The sequence below is a fragment of the Bison bison genome, unplaced genomic scaffold (genome assembly GCF_000754665.1).
Source record: "Bison bison bison isolate TAMUID 2011002044 unplaced genomic scaffold, Bison_UMD1.0 scf7180017864225, whole genome shotgun sequence".
NCBI lineage: Eukaryota > Metazoa > Chordata > Mammalia > Artiodactyla > Bovidae > Bison > Bison bison.
The window spans coordinates 1,131,494-1,158,787 of record NW_011494797.1 but is presented as its reverse complement, the minus strand read 5'-3'; the positions used below and the strand labels follow the sequence as shown (position 1 = coordinate 1,158,787).

General features: G+C 41.4%; 1 protein-coding gene across 1 annotated transcript in view; it reads left to right on the top strand.

Annotated features, from left to right (window-relative positions):
* The window catches only part of GPC6 (glypican 6), a 1,065,422-nt gene that overhangs the window by 937,171 nt on the left and 100,957 nt on the right, over positions 1 to 27,294 (top strand). Inside the window, exon 5 of the mRNA XM_010845866.1 lies at positions 9,821 to 9,951. Within this exon, the coding sequence (XP_010844168.1) occupies positions 9,821 to 9,951 (131 nt within the window). The remainder of the gene's footprint in view (positions 1 to 9,820; positions 9,952 to 27,294) is intronic.

The window sequence follows — 27,294 nt, the reverse complement described above, 5'->3', positions numbered from 1 at the left end:
AAGTATATTCACCATGCTGTACACCACATCCTCAGGACTTATTCCTATAACTGGAAGTTTGTACCTTTTGACCATGTCTATCCATTTCCCTAGGCTTCCCTAGTGGCTCAGATGGTAAAGAATCCTCCTGCCAATGCAAAAGACCCAGGTTCAATCCCTGAGTTGGGAAGATCCCCCTGGAGAAGGGAATGGCAGCCCACTGTAGTATTCTTACCTGGAGAATTCCATGGACGGAGGAGCCTGGTGGGCTGCAATCCATGGGGGTCACAAAAAGTTGGACATGGCTAAGCATGCATGCGAGCGTGTGCACATACACACACATGCAAGCATGCACACACACATCTGTTTCCCCACCCCTTCACAATTGAACTTTCAAAATTATTTCTACTCTGTTGTTACTTACACAAAGACTAATAACATCTCATTTTAAAAGAAAGTCTTTCTCTTCTTGCCTCCCCTAAAACATTTTGAAAATCACTTTCCTCCAGGTTATAATCAGTAGCATTCAACAAAGTTATTTCTGATTTTACATCTCCTTTTATCAAAAGATAAATTTAAAAGATGTGTCTAATCATATGAAATCCTACTTAATATTTCTATCCCAGAGGCACAAAGCCTTCGGGAGTCCCTGCAGCAAGATGGTTTTAATCCAATGCCATCCAGAGATGAGAGATAATGGCTGGTTCCTTGTGTCAGAGACTTGCTCTTCATAAAGTCAAGTACTTAGAGAAAAATCTACATCTTTACCTTCTTCCAAACCTGCTCTCTGTCTTGCTAGCTCCTACTCACATCCCAGGGGAAACAGCTGATTCTGAGACTAGCCAACCCTGCATTTGACGTACAGTAACACTGTATTGAAACAATACACAGTATTGAAACAACAAGTGCAGGCTTAGAACGGTTCTTTTTGTATGTTCCCTGGGTCTGGAAGATCCCCTGGAGAAGGCAATGGCACCCCACTCCAGTATTCTTGGCTGGAAAATCCCATGGACGGAGGAGCCTGGTAGGCTGCAGTCCATGGGGTCGCTAGAGTCGGACATGACTGAGCGACTTCACTTTCACTTTTCACTTTCATGCATTGAAGAAGGAAATGGCAACACACTTCAATGTTCTTGCCTGGAGAATCCCAGGGATGGGGAAGCCTGGTGGGCTGCCATCTCTGGGGTCGCACAGAGTCAGACACGACTGAAGTGACTTAGCAGTAGCAGCAGCAACACTGTATTGAAACGCAGTGCAGGCTTAGAACAGTTCTTTTTGTATGTTCCCTGGGTCCGGAAGATCCCCTGGAGAAATGAATGGCTACCCACTCCAGTATTCTTGGCTGGAGAATCCCATGGACAGAGGAGCCTGGTGGGCTACAGTCCATGGGATCGCAAACAGTCTGACACGACTGAGCCACTAACACTTTCACTTTAGTGGTTGGAAACAGGGGTTACATCATTAATGTTGTTTGTCAGATATTTATTGACTAGAGATCTGAATAATTTGAATCCTGTCAAATAAATTATAGGAAAAACATCCCCAAGTATTTTGTAAATATTGTAATTGGGCTACTCCAATATTCTGTTGCTACAAAATAAATTATCCCTAAATTTAGCAACTTAAAACAACAATGGTATTATTATAAACTACAGAACAGTGAATCAGGAATTTGGGAAGCCTCAGCTAGCTCATTCTTCTGCCCCACGTGGGGTCACTAGGTGGTAATCAGCTGGTAGATAGACTGGTCGAGTTGGCCTCACTCACATGCCTGGCACCCTGGCAGGAGTCTTAGTCCACTGAAGCTGCTCTAACAAAAATATCAAAGATTGAGTGGCTGAAACAGAAAGCATCTCTCTCACACAGTTCTGAGTGCTGGAAAGTTCAGGGTCAAGACACTGGTGGATTGTGTCAGGTGAAGCCTGCACCTGGTCCACAGGCTGCCACCCTCACTGTGTCCTCACGTGGTGGGAAGGACAGGGGAGCCATGTGGATCCTTTAATAAGGACACTGATCCCACTCAGGAAGGCTCAGGCCTCTCGACCTAATCACCTCCCAAAGGCCCCGCCCCTAAATGCCATCACCTAGGGGATTAGGTGTCAACATATGAATTATTGGGAGGACTCAAGTATTTTGTCTATAACAGCAAGCATGGCTAGTAACCTGGGCCCAGTAGGGACTATCCCCTGCAGTGCCTACATGTGGCCAGACCAACATGGGGACCTCAGATAGAGTCTCACAAGACAGAAAGTGGAAGCTGCAGTCTGATCATTTCCTGCTCCGGAAATCAAGTGTCCCTTGCAGTGCATGCTGTAGTAGTCACTGCAGTGACAGAGCCCACCCTGATTCAGGGGGACGAGATACAAACCCCACCTCTACTTCCCAGGTTGCGCCAGTGATAAAGAACCCGTCTCCAATGCAGGAGACACAAGAGACATGAGTTCGATCCCTGGGTTGGGAAGATCTCCTGGAGCAGGAAATGGCAACCCACTCCAGGTATTCTTGCCTAGAAAATCCTATAGACGGAGGAACCTGGTGGGCTACAGTCTATGGGGTCACAAAGAGTTGGACACAGGACTGAGCTGCATACACACACACACACCCCTCGATGGAAAGTGAGTCAGAATTTATAGTGATCCTTAATTGGCAAAGGGGCACCATGTGAGAAAACACTGAAGTTTTGTATCTCTTGGTATAATGAACTCATCCATCAAAAAGCAGCTACTATGAAAATATTAATTTAACATACAAAAAAGTACCAGTTATACATCTTAAAGGCATTCATGTATATTTTACGACCCAGCTCCTCACATCACTTGCTGTCAATACAGCCACCAAAATATCTTGCCAGGTGGTCCTCTCCTTTCTGCTTCTACTGCCCAGAGATAGTGCCATATAGCTGCTAACCTTTGTTGTGCGCCAGGCCTTGTGCTAACATCTTTCCAGGCACTGTCTCATTTGATTCCTCATGCACTCTATAGGTGGGGGTTGTCACAATCTCTACTTCATAGATGAAGAAAATGGGACTCTGTGAATTAAGTGACACATGTTATCTCTCAGACTTTCAATGGATGAACCTAAATGGAAACTGAATCACCTGACTCCATCTAACCAGAGTTGGGTTTCCTCACTCCTAACCAGAAAGTCCATGCTGACGTGAGTGGAATGCCTTGACCCAGAGGTGCAGCTTTGCCTGCACCCTTTGAGTGGGCACATTCTTGCTGAGCTGCTACACACGCCTCTTGTGCTAAAAGGGTCATCATATCTCTCTCTGCATCAAAACCTTATGCTAAGATACCAGCTACTTCTGTTGTTGTTTACTCGCTAAGTTGTGTCCAGCTCTTTTGTGACCCTCCAGGCTCCTCTGTCCATGGGATTTCTCAGGCAAGAATACAGGAGTGGATTGCCATTTCCTCCTCCAGGGGATCTTGCTGACCCAGGGAGCAAACCTGAGTTTCCTGCATGGCAGGCTGATTCTTTACCACTAAGCCCCCAGGGAAGCCCCCAGTTACTTCTGCTGCTGCTGCTAAGTCACTTCAGTCGTGTCCAATTCTGTGCAACCCCAGAGACGGCAGCCCACCAGGCGCCCCCATCCCTGGGACTCTCCAGGCAAGAACACTGCAGTGGGTTGCCATTTCCTTCTCCAATGCATGAAAGTGAAAAGTGAAAGGGAAGTCGCTCAGTCGCATCCGACTCTTAGCGACCCCATGGACTGCAGCCTACCAGGCTCCTCCATCCATGGGATTTTCCAGGCAAGAGTACTGGAGTGGGATGCCATTGCCTTCTCCGACTCCGTCTAAATAACATTAGAAACAAAAGTTATGTATACTGCTTGAGCAAGACAATAGTCTTTTGTTTAAAGAGAAACAAAACGGACAACACGGAAGCTATGCACAGAAAGGACCAGCTGGTCATTAGCTGACATACTCAAACTGGCCTAGTTTAATTGGCAATAGATAACAGCTCCAAGAGCATAGTTAAAAATAATGTTCTGAATATTTCAAAATATAAATGGCACGGAGATAATTAAGATAGCATAGGATGGCAGCCTCTGGAGGAAGTTATGACCATGTTCTGACTTAATTGGTTTCAGAGAAACTTACCAACTACTGCCTTGGTGTCATAAAAGTCTTGTGTGTTTTCTTTGCTTTGGGAGGAGAGAGAGGCATGGTTTCCCTGGCCCCAAAGGAGAGAAAAGATTCTCCTGACACGTGGGGAGCTTGACTGCTGACAGACTTGCCCAGCAGGTGGGAGGCACACCAGTCAAGCGGGGATGTGCTTGGCTGCTCAGTGGGCCACGGAGGTACCACGCAGATCCTCTCACCATCTGGGCTCTGCGGCACGAGGAAGAGCCACCATCCGCTTGCACGCTGGTTCCAAGTCCCAGCGCTGAGGACTCAGGCTGCCCTTCACTGCTACTTTCTCACCTTGCAGTGTGTCTAAACTAGACTCCTAAAGGCAGCTGCTGTGAGCATAACCTTTACATGGAAGCACAAAATATTAGAGGAATTTTCTGAAAAGCTGCTTTTCTTTTTGTGACCCTGGGGAATCCCGTCATGTATATTTAGAACAATGGAAAAGGGGATTTTGTTGGGGGCAGGGATGATTATATTGTAAGGAGACATATATATTTTTTCTGCTTATGGTTGTCTGTTGTTGCTGTGTTGTATGGTCGCAAAGTCGTGTCCAACTCTTTGTGATCCCATGAACTGCAACATGCCAGGCTTTCCTGTCCTTCACTGTCTCCCAGGGCTTGCTCAAAGTCATGTCTATTGAGCCACTGATGCCATCTGACCAGCTCATCCTCTGTTGCCCCTTTATCCTCCTGTTTATCTGGCCCTCTTTCAACCAACCTGTTTTCACAAACAACTTTGTAATAGAGAATTTTAAGTCCAGAAAACCAGTACTTACTTTCCTCTGCTAGCCTTGCTCTCATTCTAACCAAAAACCTGGGTGTGACTATAATCAGTGCACACATGTTATTTTATCCAAATATTTCCACACAATTTTATCTGTGCTTTTCCAAGATTTGGAAGAATGCATGCATTTCTTTATGAAAGAAACACAGTGTTTCAGTATATTGGTATATATTATACTAGTTAACGATTTATCAACAGATAATTCAGTTAATAAGAACTTCTGTAGTTGATCAACACAATGTGCTGTGCATAGTCGCTCAGCTGTGTCTGACTCTTTGCACCCCTATGAACTGTAGCCCGCCAGGCTCCTCTGTCCATGGGGATTCTCCAGACAAGAATACTGGAGTGGGTTGCCATGCCCTCCTCCAGGGGATCTTCCCAACCCAAGAATCAAACTCAGGTCTCCTGCACTGCAGGCCGATTCTTTACCATCTGAGCCACCATTCTTTGTGTGTGTGTGGTTAAAAAAAAAAAACCACATAACATGAAATCCACCCTCTTAACAAATGTTTCAGGGAGCACTACAGTATGGTTAACTCCATGCACATTTCTACTCTTAATAATGGTTCTGAGGTTTTGAGTCAATCATTGAGTCTTCAAAGGAGAATCTAATTTTCCTTTGTAAAGTGATTTTTTAATGAATTTTTTAAAAATTAGTAATAGCCTAAACCAGATAGCTTAAAGTAGCATATTATGACCAGTGATCTAAATTAAAAGGAAAATAAGCTACTATATAAAATAAACAACATGATCTTACTATATAGCACAAGAAACTATAGTCAATAGCCAGTAATAAGCCATGAAGGAAAAGAATATGAAAACAGTGCATGCATATGTATGTATAAGTGAATCACTTTGCTGTATACCAAAAGTAACATAGTGAATCAGCTATACTTCAATAATAAATAAATTTTTAGAAATCAATAAATATATATTTATTTACAGCAAAAATGTATCACCTTAAATTAATTTGTGTAAAAAGCAGATGAATCAAGATGAAAAATGGAACTTCAAGGCCAAGCAATCAGAATGAATATGGCCATTTGGTAACATGTTTAATAAACGGGATCATCAGTAGGATGGCCTATTTCCAAGGTCAAGGAGGCAAATGGGGTCAAAAAAGAGGAGCTGAGTTTGCAGATCCAGGAAGCAAAAAGCTGAGCTCTGTGGTGACAGAGGAACACGGAACTAAAGATTGAAATCACCAAAGAGAAACTCCTTGACTTTATGATATGAATCGAATGGCTTTGTGCCTTACCTATTAAAGGGAATGTCAGGTAAAGAGGGACTGGTTGAATTTAAACAAGAGAAACTTCTCAGAGATATTTTAGACCCTGTCATTGCAAATTGAGACAATATACTGATTCCTTATGATCCAATGCAAAGCTCGTCCTTTCTACCCAGAACACAACTGACTAAGACATCCGATATAGCTAATGTTATTACTGTCTCAACTCAACCCATTCCTGTTGGATAAATATTCCATGATAGGCCAGTACTCTTTGTGTAATGATTTATTCAAATACTTCTCTAAAACATACAATTAAGGATCCCATAGTTATCACTTCCTTTAACTGCATACAGTGGATGACTCCCTAGGGCCAATTCTTTTTCCTTTATAAGGATTCCTTGTCCTTCTATTTTAATAGCAGGAGACACCTGTCTAGAGAATCATGGGCTTCCCTGGTGGCCCAAATGGTAAAGAATCTGCCTGCAAAGCAGGAGACCCAGATTCCATCCCTGGGTCAGGAAGATCCCCTGAAGAAGGGAACGGCTACCAACTCTAATACTCTTACCTGGAGAGTTCCATGGACAGAAGAGCCTGACAGGCTACAGTCCATGGGTTGCAAAGAGTCGGACATGACTGAGAGACTATCACTTTCCTGTCTAGAGAAACTTGCTCATCTGTCATAATTAATCTTCATCAAAAAGCCTCTTGAAGAGTCTAACAATACAGGGGATTATTTTTATAAATACACAAAATAGATATAAAAACATAAAAGAAACAGAGCAACTTTCAGGGCAACTTTCAAAGCCTTAAAGAAAGGACTTTCTTGGTGTTCCAGGGACTTAGACTTCACTCTCCCAATGCAGAAGACCTGGGTTTATATGCTGCAAATAAAGTTCCCACAGGATGCAACTGAAAGATCCTGCATGCCACAATGAAGATCAAAGATCCCTGTGCCACAACTAAGACCAGGGCAGCCAAATAAGTAAATAAACAGACAAAAACTAAAGGAGAAGACATCTTTTTTTGGTGGGGGGAGGACTTGCCCTACAGCTAGCAGGGCCTTAGTTTCCCAACCAAGGATGGAACCAATGCCCTCGGCAGTGAAAGCAAGGGGTCTTAACCACTGGATCACTAGGAAAATCCACCAAAACATCTTTAATATCCAAATACTACAACCAAACAGTGTGCATCCTCTGTCCATTGTTGTTCCATTGCTCCATCATGTCTGACTCTTTGCAACCCCGTGGACTGCAGCACGCCAGGCTTCCCCATCCTTCACTGTCTCCCTGAGTTTGCTCAAACTCATGTCCATTGAGTCAGAAATGCCATCCAACCATCTTATCCTCTGTCGATCCATCTCCTTTTCAATCCTTCCCAGCATCAGGGTTTTTTCAAATGAATCAGTTCTTCGCATCAGGTGATCAAAGTATTGGAACTTCAGCTTCAGCATCCGTCCTTCCAATGAATATTCAGGGTTGACTTCCTTTAGGATGGACTGGTTGGATCTCCTTGCAGTCCAAGGGACTCTCAAGGATCTTGTCCAGCACCACAGTTCAAGAGCATTAGTTGCCAGACTATTAGGTCATGAAGATCCAGAGAAATGACCACTTTGTTGTAAGGTTCTGAGGTGACATTCACAAATAGGTCTGTGATAAGGGGGGGAAAATCAGCAAATTTGTTATTAGAGTTTATAATGAGTCTTTGTTCACACTTCGGTTTCCCATGTCATTGTCCATGAGAGTAATATGGACCAAGCACTGGGGGTGAGGATGGAAGCAGGACCTCCTGATTTTCTAGTGTGGCTCTGGATGCTTCTAGTCTCCATCATTCCATAGCGAGGAGATCAAGGACCCAGGTGTGAGGTCTGGCCGAGACAGCCTGTTGATGCTGTCAAAGCTGATGTTTTTCACAAACCCTGATGCCTTTTAAAGACGTGACTCTGCTTCCCAGACAGTCCTTTCTTATAAAAATTCATCTATCTTAAAAGGCTTTTCACTTGCCTAATTCATACCTACTTATAACCCTGAAAAATGTTTGATGTTGGCCTTTGGTGGAGCATGGTAGGATATGTAATAAAAATAAAATTTGTTTTCTTCACACCAATGCTATGAAGCAGCTACTATAAACAGTATGTTACATTAATAATATGTTACATTTAGAAAGCAGATTATACAATATCCGCACAGTATATTTTCAGTTGCATGCTTAAAATATTCATGCACAGAGGGGGAAAAAAACAACATAGGGCATATACCAAAGTGTTTATAGTGTTATTCTGGGAAGTGGGATTGTGGGTGTATTTCTCTCCTTCATGTTTCTTTTCTATATTTTCTAAGTGTCTGATGATAAACATGTATTCATTTGAAAGGGGCAACATTTTAAGATTGGTTTCCAAGTGCTTTACCAATTGAAAACCCTGACAAATTTTGAGGCAACATGTTAAAAGTCTAGGCTGTTCTGTCTTTCATTGTAGCTGCTGGTCTCAAATGGACAGTGTTAATTATATTTAAATTAGTTAAAGGGAAAATAATTTATTCACCATTTAATTATTCAGTCACATTTGCCACATTTCAAGTTTCAGTAGCCACATTTTCATCATACAGAAAATTCTATTCCACAGTCCTGATGGAGACAAGTTAGCAAACTATGCTGGTTACCAACCTGGGCCAATTTGCAGTGGCAAAGGAATGGTCCTCCTTATCACTTATTATTATTACAGTGCCACTCATTATAGACACTGGGAGAGTCCTCATCCGAGGTCCCTTTATGCACTTCACTAATCTTTAGCCCAGTGAGCTAGAGATTTCTCCCACAGTCATCCGGGTGTTAGTGGCAGGTTGGGAACCCAGAGCAACTCACCCCTATTTTATAACTCTCATCTCCTTATCATTGTGACGATCTTCTCCAGAAAACTAAATCTTCCCAAGCTGTACTTCAGTTCAGTATCATTTCATAGACATTTTTGAAAGCTTACAATGTGATAGACACAGTAATAAGCCTTGAATATGAAAAACCAGAGACTTCCCTGGTGGTTCAGACAGTAAAGAATCAGCCTGCAATGCAGGAAACCCAGGTTCAATCCCTGGGTTGGGAAGATCCCCCAGAGAAGGGAATGGCTACCCACTCCAATATTCTTGACTGGAGAAAAACCAAGGAAGAGAAGTTTCTCTATTCCTAAAGTGTAACAAGGTGTTAAAAACAGGGCATGCTAGATAGAGTGACACCACCAAGTAGGGACAAGTCTGTTCTTGGAAAACCTAGCAATGCTTCCTCCACCTAGTTATGCTTGAGTCTTGACATTTGAACATCCTCCAGACTCTCAAATTTACACTTCAATAGTCTCCATGTTCTCCATACTCCAGAAGAAAAGAGATTAACTCCACTTTTGAACCTGATCTAATTTTTTTTAAACTTCACTTGAAAGAGCTAGGTATATTCAACTCTTTTAATTTGAACTTACTTTCTCATTTTGGGGCCAGGTTCTATACTTGTAAAATAGTTTTAAACCTTCAAGTGAAATAAAATACTCTTTTAAGACTGAGTCATCCATTCCATTTTGAACTATATAAAAGCAAATACCAAATTTGAATGAGTGATCATTTTTCAGCCAGTCATGTGGGAAGTGTTGCAATACAGGTTAGAAGCTGGAGTTCCCAGTTCTCAAGTCAATCATGTTCCTATATTTTAACAGATGCCATGCTCTTGGTGGCAGAGCGACTGGAAGGACCATTCAACATTGAGTCGGTCATGGACCCAATAGACGTCAAGATCTCTGAAGCCATTATGAACATGCAGGAAAACAGCATGCAAGTGTCTGCAAAGGTATTTGCCTTAGTCATTTATCTAATAAGCAAAGGGTAGTCACCTAAAAACGAAGTAACTAGATACGTTGACTGGGATTGCAAACTCTAATATGTTGTCCGTGAGCTTTTCCTGTCGCATGACAAATTTGCTACTTCATTAAAACTGTCTAACAAAATGGCATTAAGAAAGGAAATAAGCTTTTCCTTTGCAGTTCCTCAATCATGAAGAAATTATTGGCTGCTAAAAAGTTTTAGAGAGCCCCAAGTATATTGACTAATCCCTCACATTTGTGAGCAATTTGGGGAAAAGTTGCTTTTTAATGGTTGTGATTTCTGCACACCCTCACCCTATTCTCTCTCTCTAGGAACTTCTAATTACGTCCTCAGCTGTGCAAACCAGGCAAATGTTCCCTCCGTTCACTCGTAAATTATTAAACATTCCATCTGACTTCCTTTTTTAAGACGATAATGTAACCCTCATTAATGAATCGTCAGAGGAAAATGCCGCTTTGTATAAAGTCAAACACACATTTTTAAAAAATAGTAAGTTTTTATAAATCAAACAAGACAGATTCTGGATTTTCAGCTGCAGAACATAAATATCAAGTGCACAATTTTTAAAATTTTTAGAAAAATTTTATTGGAGTATAGTTGATTTACAATGTTGTGTTAATTTCAGGTGCAGCCAAGTGAATTAGTCATATACATGCGTATATCTGCTCTTTTTAAAATTCTTTTTCCATATACGCCATTACAAAGTATTGAGTAGATAGAGTTCCCTGTGCTCTACAGTAGGTCCTTATTAGTTATTTATTTTATATATAGTATTATGTATATGTCGGTCCGTCTAGTCAAGGCTATGGTTTTTCCTGTGGTCATGTATGGATGTGAGAGTTGGACTATGAAGAAGGCTGAGCGCCAAAGAATTGATGCTTTTGAACTGTGATGTTGGAGAAGACTCTTGAGAGTCCCTTGGACTGCAAGGAGATCCAACCAGTCCATTCTGAAGGAGATCAGCCCTGGGATTTCTTTGGAAGGAATGATGCTAAAGCTGAAACTCCAGTACTTTGGCCACCTCATGCAAAGAGTTGACTCATTGGAAAAGACTCTGATGCTGGGAGGGATTGGGGGCAGGAGGAGAAGGGGACAACAGAGGATGAGATGGCTGGATGGCATCACTGACTCGATGGACGTGAGTCTGATTGAACTCCGGGAGTTGGTGATAGACAGGGAGGCCTGGCGTGCTGCGATTCATGGGGTCGCAAAGAGTCAGACAGGACTGAGCGACTGAACTGACCTGATCTGATCCCAATTTTCTAATTTATTACTCCCCCTCTTACCTCCTGGTAACCAGAAGTTTGTTTTCTACATCTTTCAGTCTATTTCGGATTTGTAGATAAGTTCACTTGTCCTATTTTTTCAGAATCCTCATATAAGTGATATCATATGATATTTGTCTTTCTCTGTCTGACTTACTTTACTCAGTGTGACAGCCTCTAGGTCCATCCATGATGCCACAAACGGCATTATTTCATTTTTATTATTTCGTTCATTATTTTGTTCTCTCTTATGACGGAGCAATATGCCACTGTACATAAGTACCACCTCTTCTTTATCCATTTCTCTGTTGATGGACATTTAAGTTGCTTCCGTGCCCTCAGAATGGGAGAAAATATTTGCAAAAAATTATTAAAGCAACTGACAAAGGATTAATCTCCAAAATATATAAACAGCTTATATAGCTTGATATAAAAAAGAAACAAATAACCCAATCAAAAAGTGGGGGGAAGATCTAAATAGACATTCCTCCAAAGAAGATATACAGGCCAGTAGGCACCTGAAAAGATGCTCAATAATACACATTATTAGAGAAATGCAAATCAAAATGACAATGAGGTATCACTTTATATCAATCAGAATGGTCAAAAATTATCAAAAAATCTGCATACAATAAATGCTGGAGAGGGTGTGGAGAAAAGGAAACCTTCCTACACTGTTGGTGGGAATTGAACCTGATATAGCCACTATGGAGAGCAGTATGCGCGTGAGTGTGTGTGTGAGTGTATGTGTGTGTGTGTGTGTATGTGTGCACACACGCCTGTGTGTGCTCAGTCATGTCTGACTCTCTGCGACCCCCTGGACTATAGCCTGCCAAGCTCCTCTGTCCATAGGATTTTCCAGGTAAGAATACTGGAGTGGGTTGCCATTTCCTTCTCCAGGGTATCTTCCCTACCCAGAGATCAAATCCGTGTCTCCTGTGTCTTCTGCATTGTAGGGCAGGTTCTTTACTACTGAGCCACCTGAGAAGCCCTCGGAGAACAGTATAGAGGTTCCTTAAAAAACTAAAAGTATAGCAACATATGACCCAGCAATCCCACTCAAGGGCATATATTCAGAGAAAACCATAATTCGAAAAGATATGTGCACCCCAATGGTCATTGCAGCACTACTTACAATATCCAGGAAATGGAAGTGCACAATTTTTATTTATCCCCACCCAGTTGAAAACAAATAGGACCCACCATAAGCAAAATTTAAAAGTTTGAAATGAGTCTCCAGCCTTTCCTTCATCACCCCTTTTATCCACACTGATGACCACACAATGCCCTTCTGTTCGTTTTTACCAGTCTCCCTGTTCTGAAACACTACCCAAAACTGCACCGGTCCTTTAAAGCTGATGATGGAGTGATTGCATTTTAACTGAAAGTTATTCATATAAAAATATGTCAGACAAAGAGCTGCAAATACTAATTCTCTTCAGTATTTAAACTCCTTTGTGAAAAAGATTTCAAATATAATCAAGGAGAAAGAGAGAGGTGGTGGTGAAAAATTGCAGAGCAGAAAGAAACCCATGGAATCTGACGAGGTCTCCTTGGCTGAGTGTGAATCAGACTAGCTTTGGACTTTTCAGGGAGCACTGGTAGAAAATAGGATGAGAAAGAATCTGGCCTGGGCCCCTTTCTCTCTCTTTGAAAGATGAGAGGGGCTGAGAGTTTCATAATCCTAACTTCCAGGTTTTAGTGCACTTCGGTTGCGTCTGTGCTCAGTCACTTCAGTCATGTCTGACTCTTCGTGACCCCATGGACTGTATCCTGCCAGGCTCCTCTGTCCATGGATTCTCCAGGCTAGAATACTGGAGTGGGTTACCATTTCCTTCTCCAGGGGATCTTTCCCAAGGGGGATTGAATCCACATCTCTTGCACTGGCAGGCAAGTTCTTCACCACTAGCCAACCAGTCCATTCTAAAGGAGATCAGTCCTGGGTGTTCTTTGGAAGGACTGATGATAAAGCTGAAACTCCAGTACTTTGGCCACCTCATGCGAAGAGTTGACTCATTGGAAGAGACTCTGATGCTGGGAGGGATTGGGGACAGTAGGAGAAGGCGATGACAGAGGATGAGATGGCTGGATAGCATCACCTACTCAATGGACATGCTGCTGCTGCTGCTAAGTCGCTTCAGTCGCATCCGACTCTGTGCGACCCCATAGACAGGAGCCTATTAGGTCCACCGTCCCTGGGATTCTCCAGGCAAGAACACTGGAGCGGGTTGCCATTTCCTTCTCCAATGCATGAAAGTGAAAAGTGAAAGTGAAGTCGCTCAGTCGTGTCTGACTCTTAGCGACCCCATGGACTGCAGCCTACCAGGCTCCTCCGTCCATGGGATTTTCGAGGCAAGAGTACTGGAGTGGGGTGCCATTGCCTTCTCCACAATGGACATGAGTTTGAGTGAACTCCAGGAGTCGGTGATGGACAGGGAGGTCTGGCGTGCTGTGATTCATGGGGTGGCATAGAGTTGGACACAACTGAGCGACTGAACTGAACTGAGTGCTACCTGGGAGCTTGTATTAACCTGTGTAAAAGAAAAAAAACAAGAATGCTCCAAAGTTCTATCACCTATTGAAAAAATAGCATATTTGGGAGTTCCATGAAAATCTATTTTCTTTCTTTCCTGTGGGGGTGGGGGGAGCAGTTATCTATCCCTCTCAAATCTATTGCCTAGAAACCAACTAATGTTATTTTTTTTAACTTTTTAAAATTTTGTATTGGGGTATAGCCAATTAACAGTGTTGTGATAATTTCAGTTGAACAGCAAAGGGACTCAGTCATACATATACATGTATGCATTCTCCCCCAAACTCCCCTCTCCATCCAGGCTGCCACATAACATTGAGCAGAGTTCCCTGTTGGAGTAGGTCCCTGTTGGTTATCCATTTTAAATGTAGCAGTGCATACATATTCATCCCAAACTCCCTAACTATCCCTTCCTCCCAGCAAACATAAGTTCATTCCTCTAAGTCTGTGAGTCTCTTTCTGTTTTGTAAGTAAGTTCATTTGGTGGTTCAGATGGTAAAGGATCTGCCTGCAATGCTGGAGATACACATCAATCCCTGGACTGGGACAATCCCCTGAAGAAGGAAATGGCGATCCACTTCAGTTTTCTTGTCTGGAGAATCCCATGGACAGAGGAACCTGGCAGGCTACAGTCCGTGGTTGCAAAGAGTCAGACATGACTGAGCACGTGCGCACCCAGAGTCACACAGTCTTAATGTAGAGAAAAGGAGATGGAACGAGTTAGGAAGAAACAAGAGGACAGCTAAGCTAAGCTCTGCAGGAAAGAGGAATGGGAGGTGGCATCTGATCTTGAGGACAGTATGGAGAAAGGACCATCGCCAACTTTTAATATAGTGGAGGGGAGGGTGAGTAAGTGGCTGAAATTTGGACAAATTTAGCAGGAAACACCAACAGGATCTGCTGATGGAGTGGACATGTTCTGAAAAAGGTTTCATTTCTTCAAGGCAATGGAATTCGGAAACATGTAGTTTCATTTTCCATATAAGCCAAATCCATGAAATTATGCATGAACTCAAGTCTAAAATCTACATTCTCACTAGGAACAGAACCAGATGGCTAAATTTTTCCTTTTGCCAAAGAACTCTCAGTCATTTTTGATAAACAGTCCTGTCAAATTGGAAATTCTGAATTTCCAGTCTTTGGATGGAGTATTCACATAACCAGTGACTAGGTTAATTTCTGATAGAGAGCTTCTGGTCTCTTTCCTAAATGCAAGGGCCAGACACCCTGAGAGCTGTGAAGCTTACAAATTAAAATCACTTCTTACTCCAGGTTTGACTGGCAACTTCTCCTTGGAAAATCATTTACCTTATTACAGCAGTTACTCATGGAAGCCATTCCTAGAGTCTTGTTAAGTAAAGCAGCAGTGTTTATAACTGGCAGCTCATATTTGTTGAACACTTACTGCCAGGACTCTACTGTGCATTACATGGTTTATACTATGTAATATTTATAACAATGCTTACAATGAGATAGGTCTTCTCCCTTATTTTCCAGATAACACAATCTAAGGCTAAGAAAAGTTAGGGAACTTACAAAGGTCACACGGTGTGTGAAGGAGTACACAGAGGAGTGGCTGACTCCAGAGACCACGTTGCTCATCATTGCATTTTAATGATGCAGGTTCCTAAAAAGCCAATCCCACACAAGGGCAGGATTCAGCAAACATTTGCTGAATAGATCAAGTATTAAAGGAAAGTTCAGTAGCTTTCAGTAAAAACGTGCCCAAGACAGTAAGGAAACAGAGGCAGCAAAGCCAGGAGAATTCAAGTTTTCTACCTTTCTCTCTGATTCCCTTTGCAACTATACCTAAAACTTCTCAACATGCCAAAGACTAATGAAATATTTCTCTTATTAGCTCATTATTCATGCTTCCAACCCTTCCTAGGGTGTTAATAGTACCAAATATGAAATTCTTCTTTTTCTCCCTTCTATCTGAAGGCAAAGATAAACACATTAGTTTCAGATATGAAATGCCCCTGTACTGCAGTGTGTGTGTGTGTGTGTTAGTTGCTTAGTCATGTCTGACTCTTTGCAGCCCCATGGACACTTCAGACTTCTCTGTCCATAGGATTCTCCAGGCAAGAATACTGGAGTGGGTAGCCATTCCCTTCTCCAGGGGATCTTCCTGACCCAGGGACTGAACCTAGGTCTCCTGCATTGCAGGCAGATTGTTTACCATCTGAGCCACCAGGGAAGCCCTCCTCTAATGCAGTAGTCATCATATACATATAGGAGGGAATAGCTCATTTTTTATTGAGTTACAGTTGATATACAATATTATGTAAGTTTCAGGTATAGGAACAACTAAATTTTTGAATCTAATCAGTGAGATCCTGAATTAGTGAAATTACAGATTAATAAAAAGATCTATTGTCACATGTCTGTTCAGACTCAAATCTTGTTTTAGATCTGTTTTTTTTTTCTTTTTCTTTTTTATTTTTTAAATTTTATTTTAGTTTTAAACTTTACATAATTGTATTAGTTTTGCCAAATATCAAAATGAATCCGCCACAGGTAGATCTGTTTTTAAAGGCATAGTCATATCCTTTTTCCTCTCCCATTTAGCCCACAGCTAAGCTGTTTGGGGATAAGGCACATGGACATTCCTTTAAAAAAATACATTGATTCCTTGTTACTGTTCAGTTGCTAAGATTGTGTTCGACTCTTTGTGAATGCAACATGCCAGGCTTTACAGTCTTTCACCATCTCCCAGAGTTTGCACAAACTCTTGTCCATTGAGTCAGTGATGCCATCCCACTATCTTATCCTCTGTTGCCCCCTTCTACTCCCACTCTCAAGCTTTCCAAGCATCAGAGTCTTTTCCAATTAGTCAGCTCTTTGCATCAGGTGGTCAAAGTATTGGAGTTTCAGCATCAGTCCTTCCAATGAATATTCAGGGTTGATTTCCTTTAGGATTGACTGGTTTGATCTCCTTGCTGTCCAAGGGACTCTCAAGAATGTTCTCCAGCACCACAGTTCAAAAGCATCAATTCTTTGGGGCTCAACCTTCTTCATGGTCCAACTCTCATATCCATACATGACTACTGGAAAAACCATAGCTTTAACTATACAGACATTGGTCAGCAGAGTGATGTCTCTGCTTCTTAATACACTGTCTAGATTGTCATAGCTTTTCTTCCAAGGATAAAGCATCCTTTCATGGCTATACATTGGCTATTCCAAGTTCTATAATCAAGTACAATAGTTTGGTAATAACATTATGGCATTTATTTCAAACTCTTGTGTATCCTTTACATAATATTATGTTGTGTATGTTACTTATAATTATATAGGGAAGCCCCATATTAACATATAATATTGCTTATATGTGTGTGTGTGTGTGTGTGTGTGTGTATAAGACTAGGGACATTAAGATATTAAAATTTACTTGATTCTGTTTTTTGTACAAATAATCACTTAGTAACATTGACAATCATCATAGTTACTGTTGGTTGGGCCCCTACTATATTTCATTCAATAGACACCCTTCATGTACCAGGCACAAGAAATATCAGTTCAGTTCAGTCGCTCAGTCGTGTCTGACTCTTTGCAACCCCATGAATTGCAGCACACCAGGCCTCCCTGTCCATCACCAACTCCCGGAGTCCACCCAAACCCATGTCGGTGATGCCATCCAAGCATCTCATCCTCTATCATCCCCTTCTCCTGCCCTCAATCTTTCCCAGCATCAGGGTCTTTTCAAATGAGTCAGCTCTCCCCATCAGGTGGCCATAGTAGAGGACAAAACAAATTCTCTGCACAAACATCAGTCTCTTTTAGATGCCTTATGTATTTATTTCAAGTCCTCTGCAATCTTGTAGAGTATTCATTTCCTCATTGTATAAGTAAAGAGTGTTATGTTTAGAGAGATTAAGTTGCTTATCTGAGGTCAGGAATCTAAGAAGCAACAGAGCTGGGATCACAGCCTAGAACTGTCTGATCCAAAGAAAAAGATTATCCCAGCATGCCACAGTTTTCTCTGTATGAATCTCCCCACCAGGACCAGATGCACTGCAGCATTGGAGGAACCAGCCATCTAAGGGAAGGCTGTTGCCAGAAGCCTGCTACTAATGATGATGCAAATGATGAGTATTTCTGATTAATAGGGAAACCTACTGAAGAGAAACACAAGTTGCTAGTTCTTCAAGCTCCAGCCAACACTTATTACATTCACTAAGTTCACAGTCTTTATCAAAGACAAGAAAGGGTCCTCATTATCCCACCACTTCTTTACCCACACAAATCAAAGGAGCTCTGTACTTTACAGGTTTGAGAAAATTCTCCAAAGGAAAGGAGAACAAAACTTGCTGAGTCTCTGCCTGTGAATTTCAGATGTGTTGATAATCTCTTTCCTCTCCTATCAGGAAAGATGAAGCTGATCTCACTCTATATAATTTAACTGTATTAGGAATAATTTCAAATGTAATCCAGGAAAGGATTGGTTTGTCAGATACAATCTAAATTAAGAAGGAAGACTTATTAAATTCCAGTTGAAACCATCCATTCAATTAATACTTAGTACAGACTAGGGCAGAATCTATTACAGAAGAGCAGCATGGCCTTCAGTTACTTAATTTTCTCCTGACAATTCTTTCTGAATCTACAGCTCAGATAAAGATGAAAAAACCTAAGAGAACAGAAAGGAGAATATAATACTTTCTGCCTTTAGCTAATGGGTCTTAGTTTCCTCATCTGTAAAGAAAGGGGTTCTTCTAAATGTTCTCTTTCTAGCTCTATCAGTTTAGAGCTTTATGGACATTGTCTCTTCAGTATTAACTAGGTTTTTTTGGCATCCAGATACTTTTCTTTTCTCTGCGTCTTTTTCCTTTTAAAGCATTCAGATATAAATAATATCTTGGAAGTTCACATGGAAAAACATATCTTCCTTCAGATATAAGAACATCGATTAGATTTAGTCTAAGTAAGTATATTTTTATCCCAATAGCAGTTTCCTTTCTTTGAGCCCCTGTAGTACACGTGTGTTTCTTAAGGCAGTGGGCACATTATTCCTTCTGTTGTGATTATTTGTATATTTATCTTCTGCTTCCCAGGATTATAATTATTTTACTCACTCTTACATTCTCCAGAAAGCCATTCTAACATGTCATTTTACACATGGAAGCCACAGTACATTTTTTGCTGGGTTGAATTCAGAACATGAAAGTGTAATGTCAGAAAGACCTCAACAATAAGGGAATAGAAAATACCTTCAAATATATTTAAAGTTAGTCTTATATCTTTAAAATAGCATCAGATTTTGACATCAGACCAACCTGGGGTCTGGTTTTTTACTAGTTGTGTGACTTGGGGCAAATTATTTATCTGTATAAACTCAATTAAGTTATACTAAAAATGAGATGCTAGTTGGATCTGCTCATAAAGTTGTTTGAGGGTGAAATGATATGAACCATGTAAAATGCTTAGTGTGGAATAAGTAAAATCAAAACCACTCATCAAAATTAAGTATTTTCATTGTTATTTTTGAAAATAATAGGTGTTGAAAAAGATATATAACTTCTAAAGAACTTTGATTGTGGTTTCACCTCATCCATCATGGTCTGTGAGCTTGTCCCTAACACTGATGATCAGAAGAGTCACAAACCTGCATTTAAATCCACTCACGCATAGCGTTACTTTCAATGGCAGGGACTCCATGGAAAGTGACATATTTTTCTGCATAGCCTGAGACAAGGCACCTGGCACTGAACAAACGTCAAATCAGCAAGGCCTTTGAAGGAAAATGGGCTTGAGGGAAGAATGGACTGGATCGAGGCAGAAGCAGCAACCCAACTCCTGTCTGTGCCTGTGGGTGGCACCAATGCCATCAGAGTAAAGGTTTTTAGAGGAATATTAGTGACCTCAGCCTACCATCACCTTATTCTTACATGAAGAAGATAACTGGCCTATTCACTTGACACGTGCCTGATCTCCAAGTAAAAAGCACATGGCCCTACTCTTTATAAAGCTTTGAGCTCTATTTCTATTCCCACTTTAGTTCTGTTTTGAAAAGAAAAGAGCACACTCTCAATGGTTTCTAGATTCTGAATGTTTTTTCTGTTTATTCAAATTTCAAAGCTCATATTCTGCCTGCCAGCCCTCACTTACTTTAATAATATTCCACCAAGAAGAAGTGACCTTGAAACATCTTTGGTTCTTTGATTTCTTCATTTCACTACAGAAAACCATAATCTGTTCCTTTCCTGTTTGTAGCATGACTGGATAACAGAGCTATGTTATTTAAATGCTAGATACAGGGTGTCGGGGGGAGGGGGAGATATCATTTTTATAAAGTAAAATGAAGATTTGGAAAAAAAAATGCATATAATTCATTTGTAGTAAATGCATCCAAAGCAAACTACTTTTAACTTTCTTTCCACAAAAGGTGTTTGGAAAAAAAAAAAAAAAGATGTTTCTTCTCCTTTTGATGATAAAGGGAAACTTGTGACTATCTCTAACCTTTAGAGATTCATCTTAAGATATTCTTTCCCTTTAACTTCAGGGCAAAAGATGAGAAGATTACATTTAATGAAGTCTACTCCAGAGTAGGTGATTGAAACTCATGCAGTTTTTAACACTGGATGTGTTCTTAGAGCAAGATGGCCTCTTGCTTTACTGAAAGACAATCTTCTTCCAGCCTCCTCTGCCTTTAAAGAGGAGAAACTGCTTCCTTAGAACCATGCTTTCCATGGGCAGCAGATTACTGCATTAGAGGAATTTCAGTTGGCTCTGCCCCGTTCCACAGATACACAGTTATCCTCAGCTCTTAGCACTTTCCTTCTGCTGCTGCTGCTAAGTCCCTGGGATTCTCCAGGCAAGAACACTGGAGTGGGTTGCCATTTCCTTCTCCAATGCATGAAAGTGAAAAGTGAAAGTGAAGTCGCTTAGTCATGTCCGAAACTCTAGCGACCCCATGGACTGCAGCCTACCAGGCTCCTCTGTCCATGGGATTTTCTAGGCAAAAGTACTGGAGTGGGGTGCCATTGCCTTCTCCGACTTTCCTTCAACTCGGGGCTATGTAGTCTGGTTTGATCTTGATAGAATCATTGCCTCAGCCAGTCCGTGGTTAAATGTGTAAAAGAGCTGCCTCTGTGAGGTTATAGCAACTTGTTCTGCCAGAAAACTTGGAACTATATATGGCTTTCTGTAGGTCTTTTTCTTCTAACACATTTTATACCTCTTTTTTAATTCACCTCCTAATTGTCCCAGCATGTGTGAGTGCTAAGTCACTTCAGTCATGTCCCACACTTTACGATCCTATGGACCATAGCCCACCTGGCTCCTCTATCCACAGGATTCTCCAGGCAAGAATACCTGAGTGGGTTGCTGTGCTCTCCTCCAGGGGATCTTCCCAACCCAGGGATCGAACCCACGTCTCTTTATCTCCTGCATTGGCAGGCGGGTTATTTACCACTAGTGCCACCTGGAAAGCCCTTATTGTCCCAGAGTGTGGGTTAGTCACTCAGTTGTGTCTGACTCTTTGTGACCCCATGGACTAGAGCCTGCCAGGCTCCTCTGTCCATGGGATTCTCCAGGCAAGAATACTGGAATGTGTTGCCATTCCCTTCTCCAGTTATCTTCCTGACCCAGCGATCGAACCCAGGTCTCCTGCATTGCAGGCAGACTCTTTACTATCTGAGCCACCAGGGAAACCCATTATACCAGACTTTATCTCAAATATCAGTCAAATAGCTGATCATTTCTGTATTAATACATATAATCTATAAATGACACACAGTTTTGTTTTTTTTTTAAATCATGGGGTTCTCATGGGTGGCTAACAGAATTCTTAAAATTTGAAACATCCTGGACACAGTTTCCTGGGTTGGCTACAGCGGCAACTGTAGTCTCTGTAGCCGGCTGTAGGAATTTTCATCCCAAGTCTCCAGCCCAGATTACTCTCCTGATTACACCCGTTTATCCAGCTGTCTGCTGCACACTGTCACCCACAACCTCAAACACACATGTCTAAGACCCAGCTCATCGTCCCCCCATGATCCCGTCCCTCTGTGGGGTTTCCATCCCAGAAAATGCCCCCTCTCCCGTTCCTATGTCCTACCTAGCCAGACCCTGAGCGACTCCTCAACTCCCCATCCCCCTTCACCCTCACAGTCAATCCATAATGAAACTCCCTTAAAACCCTCTAAATAGCCATTCCAAATATCTTTTGAATCCATCCACAACAGCTCCCCTAATTTTATCATCTCACACACAGATTATAGTCTCCTAATTAATTCTCTGCCTCTGGCTTTTCCACACTCCAATCCATTCCCCACGCTGTAGCCAGAAGAGATGCTGAAAATGCAAATGTGATCACACTACTCCCTTGTTTAATATCTTCCCATGGCTCCCGGTGCCATTCGAATAAAGCCCAGACGTGTTCCAACACCCTGTAGACCTCAGCCTGCCCCTCTCTCTGGGTCCACCCTCACCACGCGTCCCACCTTAAATTACTGAGCACCGATTATCTGCCAAGCACAGTGCTAGACGCTGTGGATGTGATAATGAATATGATTAACACCAGAACCTGAGTCCTAATAGAAGCCTTAGTCTAGTACTGGTAATAGAACCTCTATGTGCACCAGATGTAGAAAATGGCCTGGGCTCTGTTGCTCGGGTTCAGCAGCCTCTCTCATCTCTAAGCTTTGGTCTATGCTGTTCCTCATCCTGGAGCATTCTTTCTAGCCCTCTCCATTCTCCCACCCCAAATATGCGGCATTCACCAGGCATATATTCCAACTATTTCTTCACTTCCCTGGCAAGATTCAGCGGTATACTGGGAAGTGTTTGCACAACAAATTTCTGTGCAGAAAACATGCTTGTTGAGAGTGTTTGCCAGTTCCTGAGGGTGTAAATTTCAAGCTACTAACATGATGTCAACTGAACACAGAGTTGCACACCACAGTGGAATGTTTCCTCCTTGCAGATACACTTGGCGTACAAAACCGTGAGAGCACAGATAATGGTAAAATAGCTACGAAGTAATGCTTTCTGGTGGCTCAGACGATAAAGACTCTGCCGGCAATGCAGGAGACTCAGGTTCGATCTCTGGGTCGGGAAGATCCCCTGGAGGAGGGCATGACAACCCAACACAAGTATTCTTGCCTGGAGAGTCCAAAGGACAGAGGAGCCTGGCGAGCTACAGTCTGTGGGTTCACTAAGAGTCAGATACAACTGAGCATCTAACACAAATGCTTTTTGAGTATGCATTGCCTTTGTTTTAATATAATTTATATCATTTTAAGTTTATACAATTTAACATCATAATCACTCTATTTAATGACTGGATTGCAAAATTCCTAAAAATTTTAACTAGTGGTCTTGTGAGCCAGCAAGAGCCTGTTCCAGCACATCACTGCTCTCCTAGCATGCTTTCTCGGACTCCCTGGTCCTGCTTTAGCTGCCTCTTGTGGGTGTTCCCATTGCATTTATTACATTCTACTGTAATTACCAGATTCCTTGTCAGAACCCTCATAATATCAGGGATGTGTCCAGTTGGCACATCCCTAGCACCTAAGTGTGGCCTTCATGACACTCTATGAATATTTGTTGAATGGTAGTTTGAATGAATGATAAAGAGCCTGGTTATTGACATATACACACTTATCCAAATTCTGCAAAGTGATTTTAAATAATTGCTGTAAACCTTATAAGCAAAGAATATATGAAATAATCATTTAGCAAATCCAACAGAGTTCATTTTTTTTTCTCCCTGCATTCAAAATATACTTTGTTAAGTTCCTTGTCACTCCTCCCTATTCACCATGTGGGAGGAAATAGCAAGGTGTTCTGTTGTTGAAGGAATGCAAATCTTCCAGGGGAAAAAAAAATTATCTTCCCCGGCAAATGGAACGAATTTGCTTTTATTGAAGAAATGATTTTAAGAGGTATGCAACCCATCTGACAGATATTCTGCAAGCAAGCTGCGTAAGCATCAGAAGTAAATGTTTAAAACCTTGAAACTGACATGATCGCTGGATTTTGGAAAATCAAAGCCAATGAATGAAAAGCAGCCAAAACTGAAACTGATGACTTGACTTGATTCAGTCCAACCCAGAGTTGTCTACACAGAATCCTGAACCCATGCAGGGACTTTGAGTTTGCCAGAGATCTTGGCCAAGCGACCACTGTAATCAATCTTTAAGGAAAGAAAAGCATGAATCAGAGACTAGAGGACAAAAAAGAGGAAGAGAAGGAGAGAAGAAGTAGGGGGAGCGGGGAGGGGAGAGGAAAGAAGAGAGAGAATGTTTGGAGTCATAGGCTGAAAGCCTATTTTCTGGAAAGACAATCCATCACTAAAATTGGCACACTAATAAAAGTAGAAAAACAAAAATTTTTTTAAATGCTGATTTTTTAAAATGTTTATATGATGAATATACTGATTTTATATCTTTAAAAAGTCATTTTGAACAAGTTTTAAGTTTATATTCAGGAAAGCATTTCTTAGAATATTAGCATATTGTTGTGAGGAACTAGAAAAAAAGAGTGCAAAAATGAGAGTCCAGGTGTCAATTTAATTTCATATCACAGTGATAATGGAGCTCTCCTTGCTACTACTAATGAAATGGCTTTTTAAAAATATTTTAACTTACATCTATTGACTGATGACCTGTGGACGTCCCCTCGAAACCCATTTCAGTCTTCACGTTTCACTTGTACTTTGAGAAAGAGCCCCCAGCTCTGAGCTGAGCCTAGACAATTAGTAACAGGGCTGTGATACGACTGTGTACAGGCACTGCTGTGTATGGCTTTCATAGGATAGGGAAGCAGCCACTGCCTGAGATGTGAGCCCAGTTCTTGCCAGAAGACTTGCTCTCAGCTCGAACACCAACAGTCAGAGCCAAGCCTATTTTATACACAAAGTCTTCCATTCTCTAATTGTCCCATGAGACACAGTGAGTATCATCAGATGAAAAAGAAACCAGCTTTTTTTAAACAATAAGGTCTTACCTTATAGTCTGGGAACTGATATCCAATCTCAAGGATAAACCATCATGGAAAAGAGTATTTTAAAAATGAATGTATATGTGTATAAACCAAGTCACTTTGCAGAACAGCAGAGATTGGCACAGATACATTTCAGTTTTTAAAAGAAATAAAGAAGAAAAGAAACCAGATTTTTTGATTCTAGCTATCAGTTTAACCAAGTTGGTCATTTGGTTTTGCTTTAAGTTGGCACAGTAAATGGAATAAGGAAAATATCTTTTGTAAAATGTGGATGCACCATTCATTGTATTTTCTGAATCCTAAGGAAGAAGGCTTCAACTCTGATTTTGAGATAATTGATTGATGAGATAGTATGTGAAAAACATAGGCCTGAACCTGCTCCATCACAAACACTCAATACTATTATTTCTCTTTCCTTTCCTGTCTTCTCTTTCTCATTACAGAAATCTACTTCCTAACTACCTTCAATAAATGTTTGCAAAAGGCAGAGATTATAACTAACATTTTTATTTATTCATAAGCTTTCATTTCTGATTTTTTAAAACACATACTACCTGAACTTCCAGATGTTCAAGCTGGTTTTAGAAAAGGCAGAGGAACCAGAGATCAAGTTGCCAACATCCGCTGGATCATCAAAAAAGGAAGAGAGTTCCAGAAAAACATCTATTTCTACTTTCTTGACTATGCCAAAGCCTTTGACTGTGTGGATCACAATAAACTGTGGAAAATTCTGAAAGAGATGGGAATACCAGACCACCTGACCTGCCTCTTGAGAAACCTGTATGCAGGTCAGGAAGCAACAGTTAGAACTGGACATGGAACAACAGACTGGTTCCAAATAGGAAAAGGAGTATGTCAAGGCTGTATATTGTCACCCTGCTTATTTAACTTATATGCAGAGTACCTGATGAGAAACGCTGGGCTGGAAGAAGTACAAGCTGGAATCAAGATTGCTGGGAGAAATATCAATAACCTCAGATATGCAGATGACACCACCCTTATGACAGAAAGTGAAGAGGAACTCAAAAGCCTGTTGATGAAAGTGAAAGAGGAGAGTGAAAAAGTTGGCTTAAAGCTCAACATTCAGAAAACTAAGATCATGGCATCTGGTCCCATCACTGATGGGGAAACAGTGGAAACAGTGTCAGACTTTATTTTGGGGGGCTCCAAAATCACTGCAGATGGTGATTGCAGCCATGAAATTAAAAGACGCTTACTCCTTGGAAGAAAAGTTATGACCAACCTAGATAGCATATTGAAAAGCAGAGATATCACTTTGCCAACAAAGGTCCATCTAGTCCAGGCTAAGGTTTTTCCAGTAGTCATGTATGGATGTGAGAGTTGGACTGTGAGGGAAGCTGAGTGCTGAGGAATGCATGCTTTTGAACTGCGGTGTTGGAGAAGACTCTTGAGAGTCCCTTGGACTGCAAAGAGATCTAACCAGTCCATCCTAAAGGAGATCAGTCCTGGGTGCTCATTGGAAGGAATGATGCTAAAGCTGAAACTCCAGTACTTTGGCCACCTCATGCAAAGAGTTGACTCACTAGAAAAGACTCTGATTCTGGGAGGGATGGGGGGGCAGGAGGAGAAGGGGACGACAGAGGATGAGATGGCTGGATGGCATCACCAACTTGATGGATGTGAGTCTGAATGAACTCCAGGGGTTGGTGATGGACAGGGAGGCCTGGCGTGCAAAGAGGTCACAAAGAGTCAGACACGACTGAGTGACTGAACTGAACTGAACTGAACTGATTGTCCTATTTAATTATAGATTCCCAGGTGGCTCAGTGGTAAAGAATCTGCCTGCCAAGTAGGAGACATGGGTTCTAAGCCTGGCTCGGAAGCCTGGGTCGGAAGATCCCCTGAAGGAAATGCCAACCCACTCCAGTATTCTTACCTGGAGAATTCCATGGTCAGAGGAGCCTGGAACACTACAGTCCTTGGGTCCCAAAAGAATAGGACATGAGTGAGCAGCTGAGTGTGGGTACACTCATTGTTGTATTTAATTATAGATAACTTCAGTAAAATAATTATACATCTCTTTACATCACTGCTTTGGCATCTTTTCTAAGCATTGTATCACTGTATCTTCACAGCAGCCTTCTTCTTTACATCCTGGATCACACAAGTGTAAAAAGGAAGACTGAAACCAGGACTCCAAGCTTTTAGACTCTTATTGGTGACCTTCCTCTTCTACTTGTCTCTCAAGAAAATTGTGACCACATTTATACAAAATATATGTAGAGTCCATAAAATATGTTAGCTTCTGTTTCCTTGGGAACAAATGGGATAGATTTGAATTCCCCAAGTGGTCATCTAACAAATAGTTCATTCATTAACACTCTAATGTAAATTAGAATCTAATAAGTAAGTAAAGCATCATTTACTCTCAAAACATCAAGTCCAATTAAATCTAGGTAGCATGGATTGTCACCTCTACTAATCTACACGATTAGCTATCTATTTGCAAATTTCAAAATGGTTATGGGAATAGCAGCATTCTTCCTACCAGAATAAAAATTCCACTGAGTAGAAACTTAGAAGATAAATTTAAAAAAAAAAA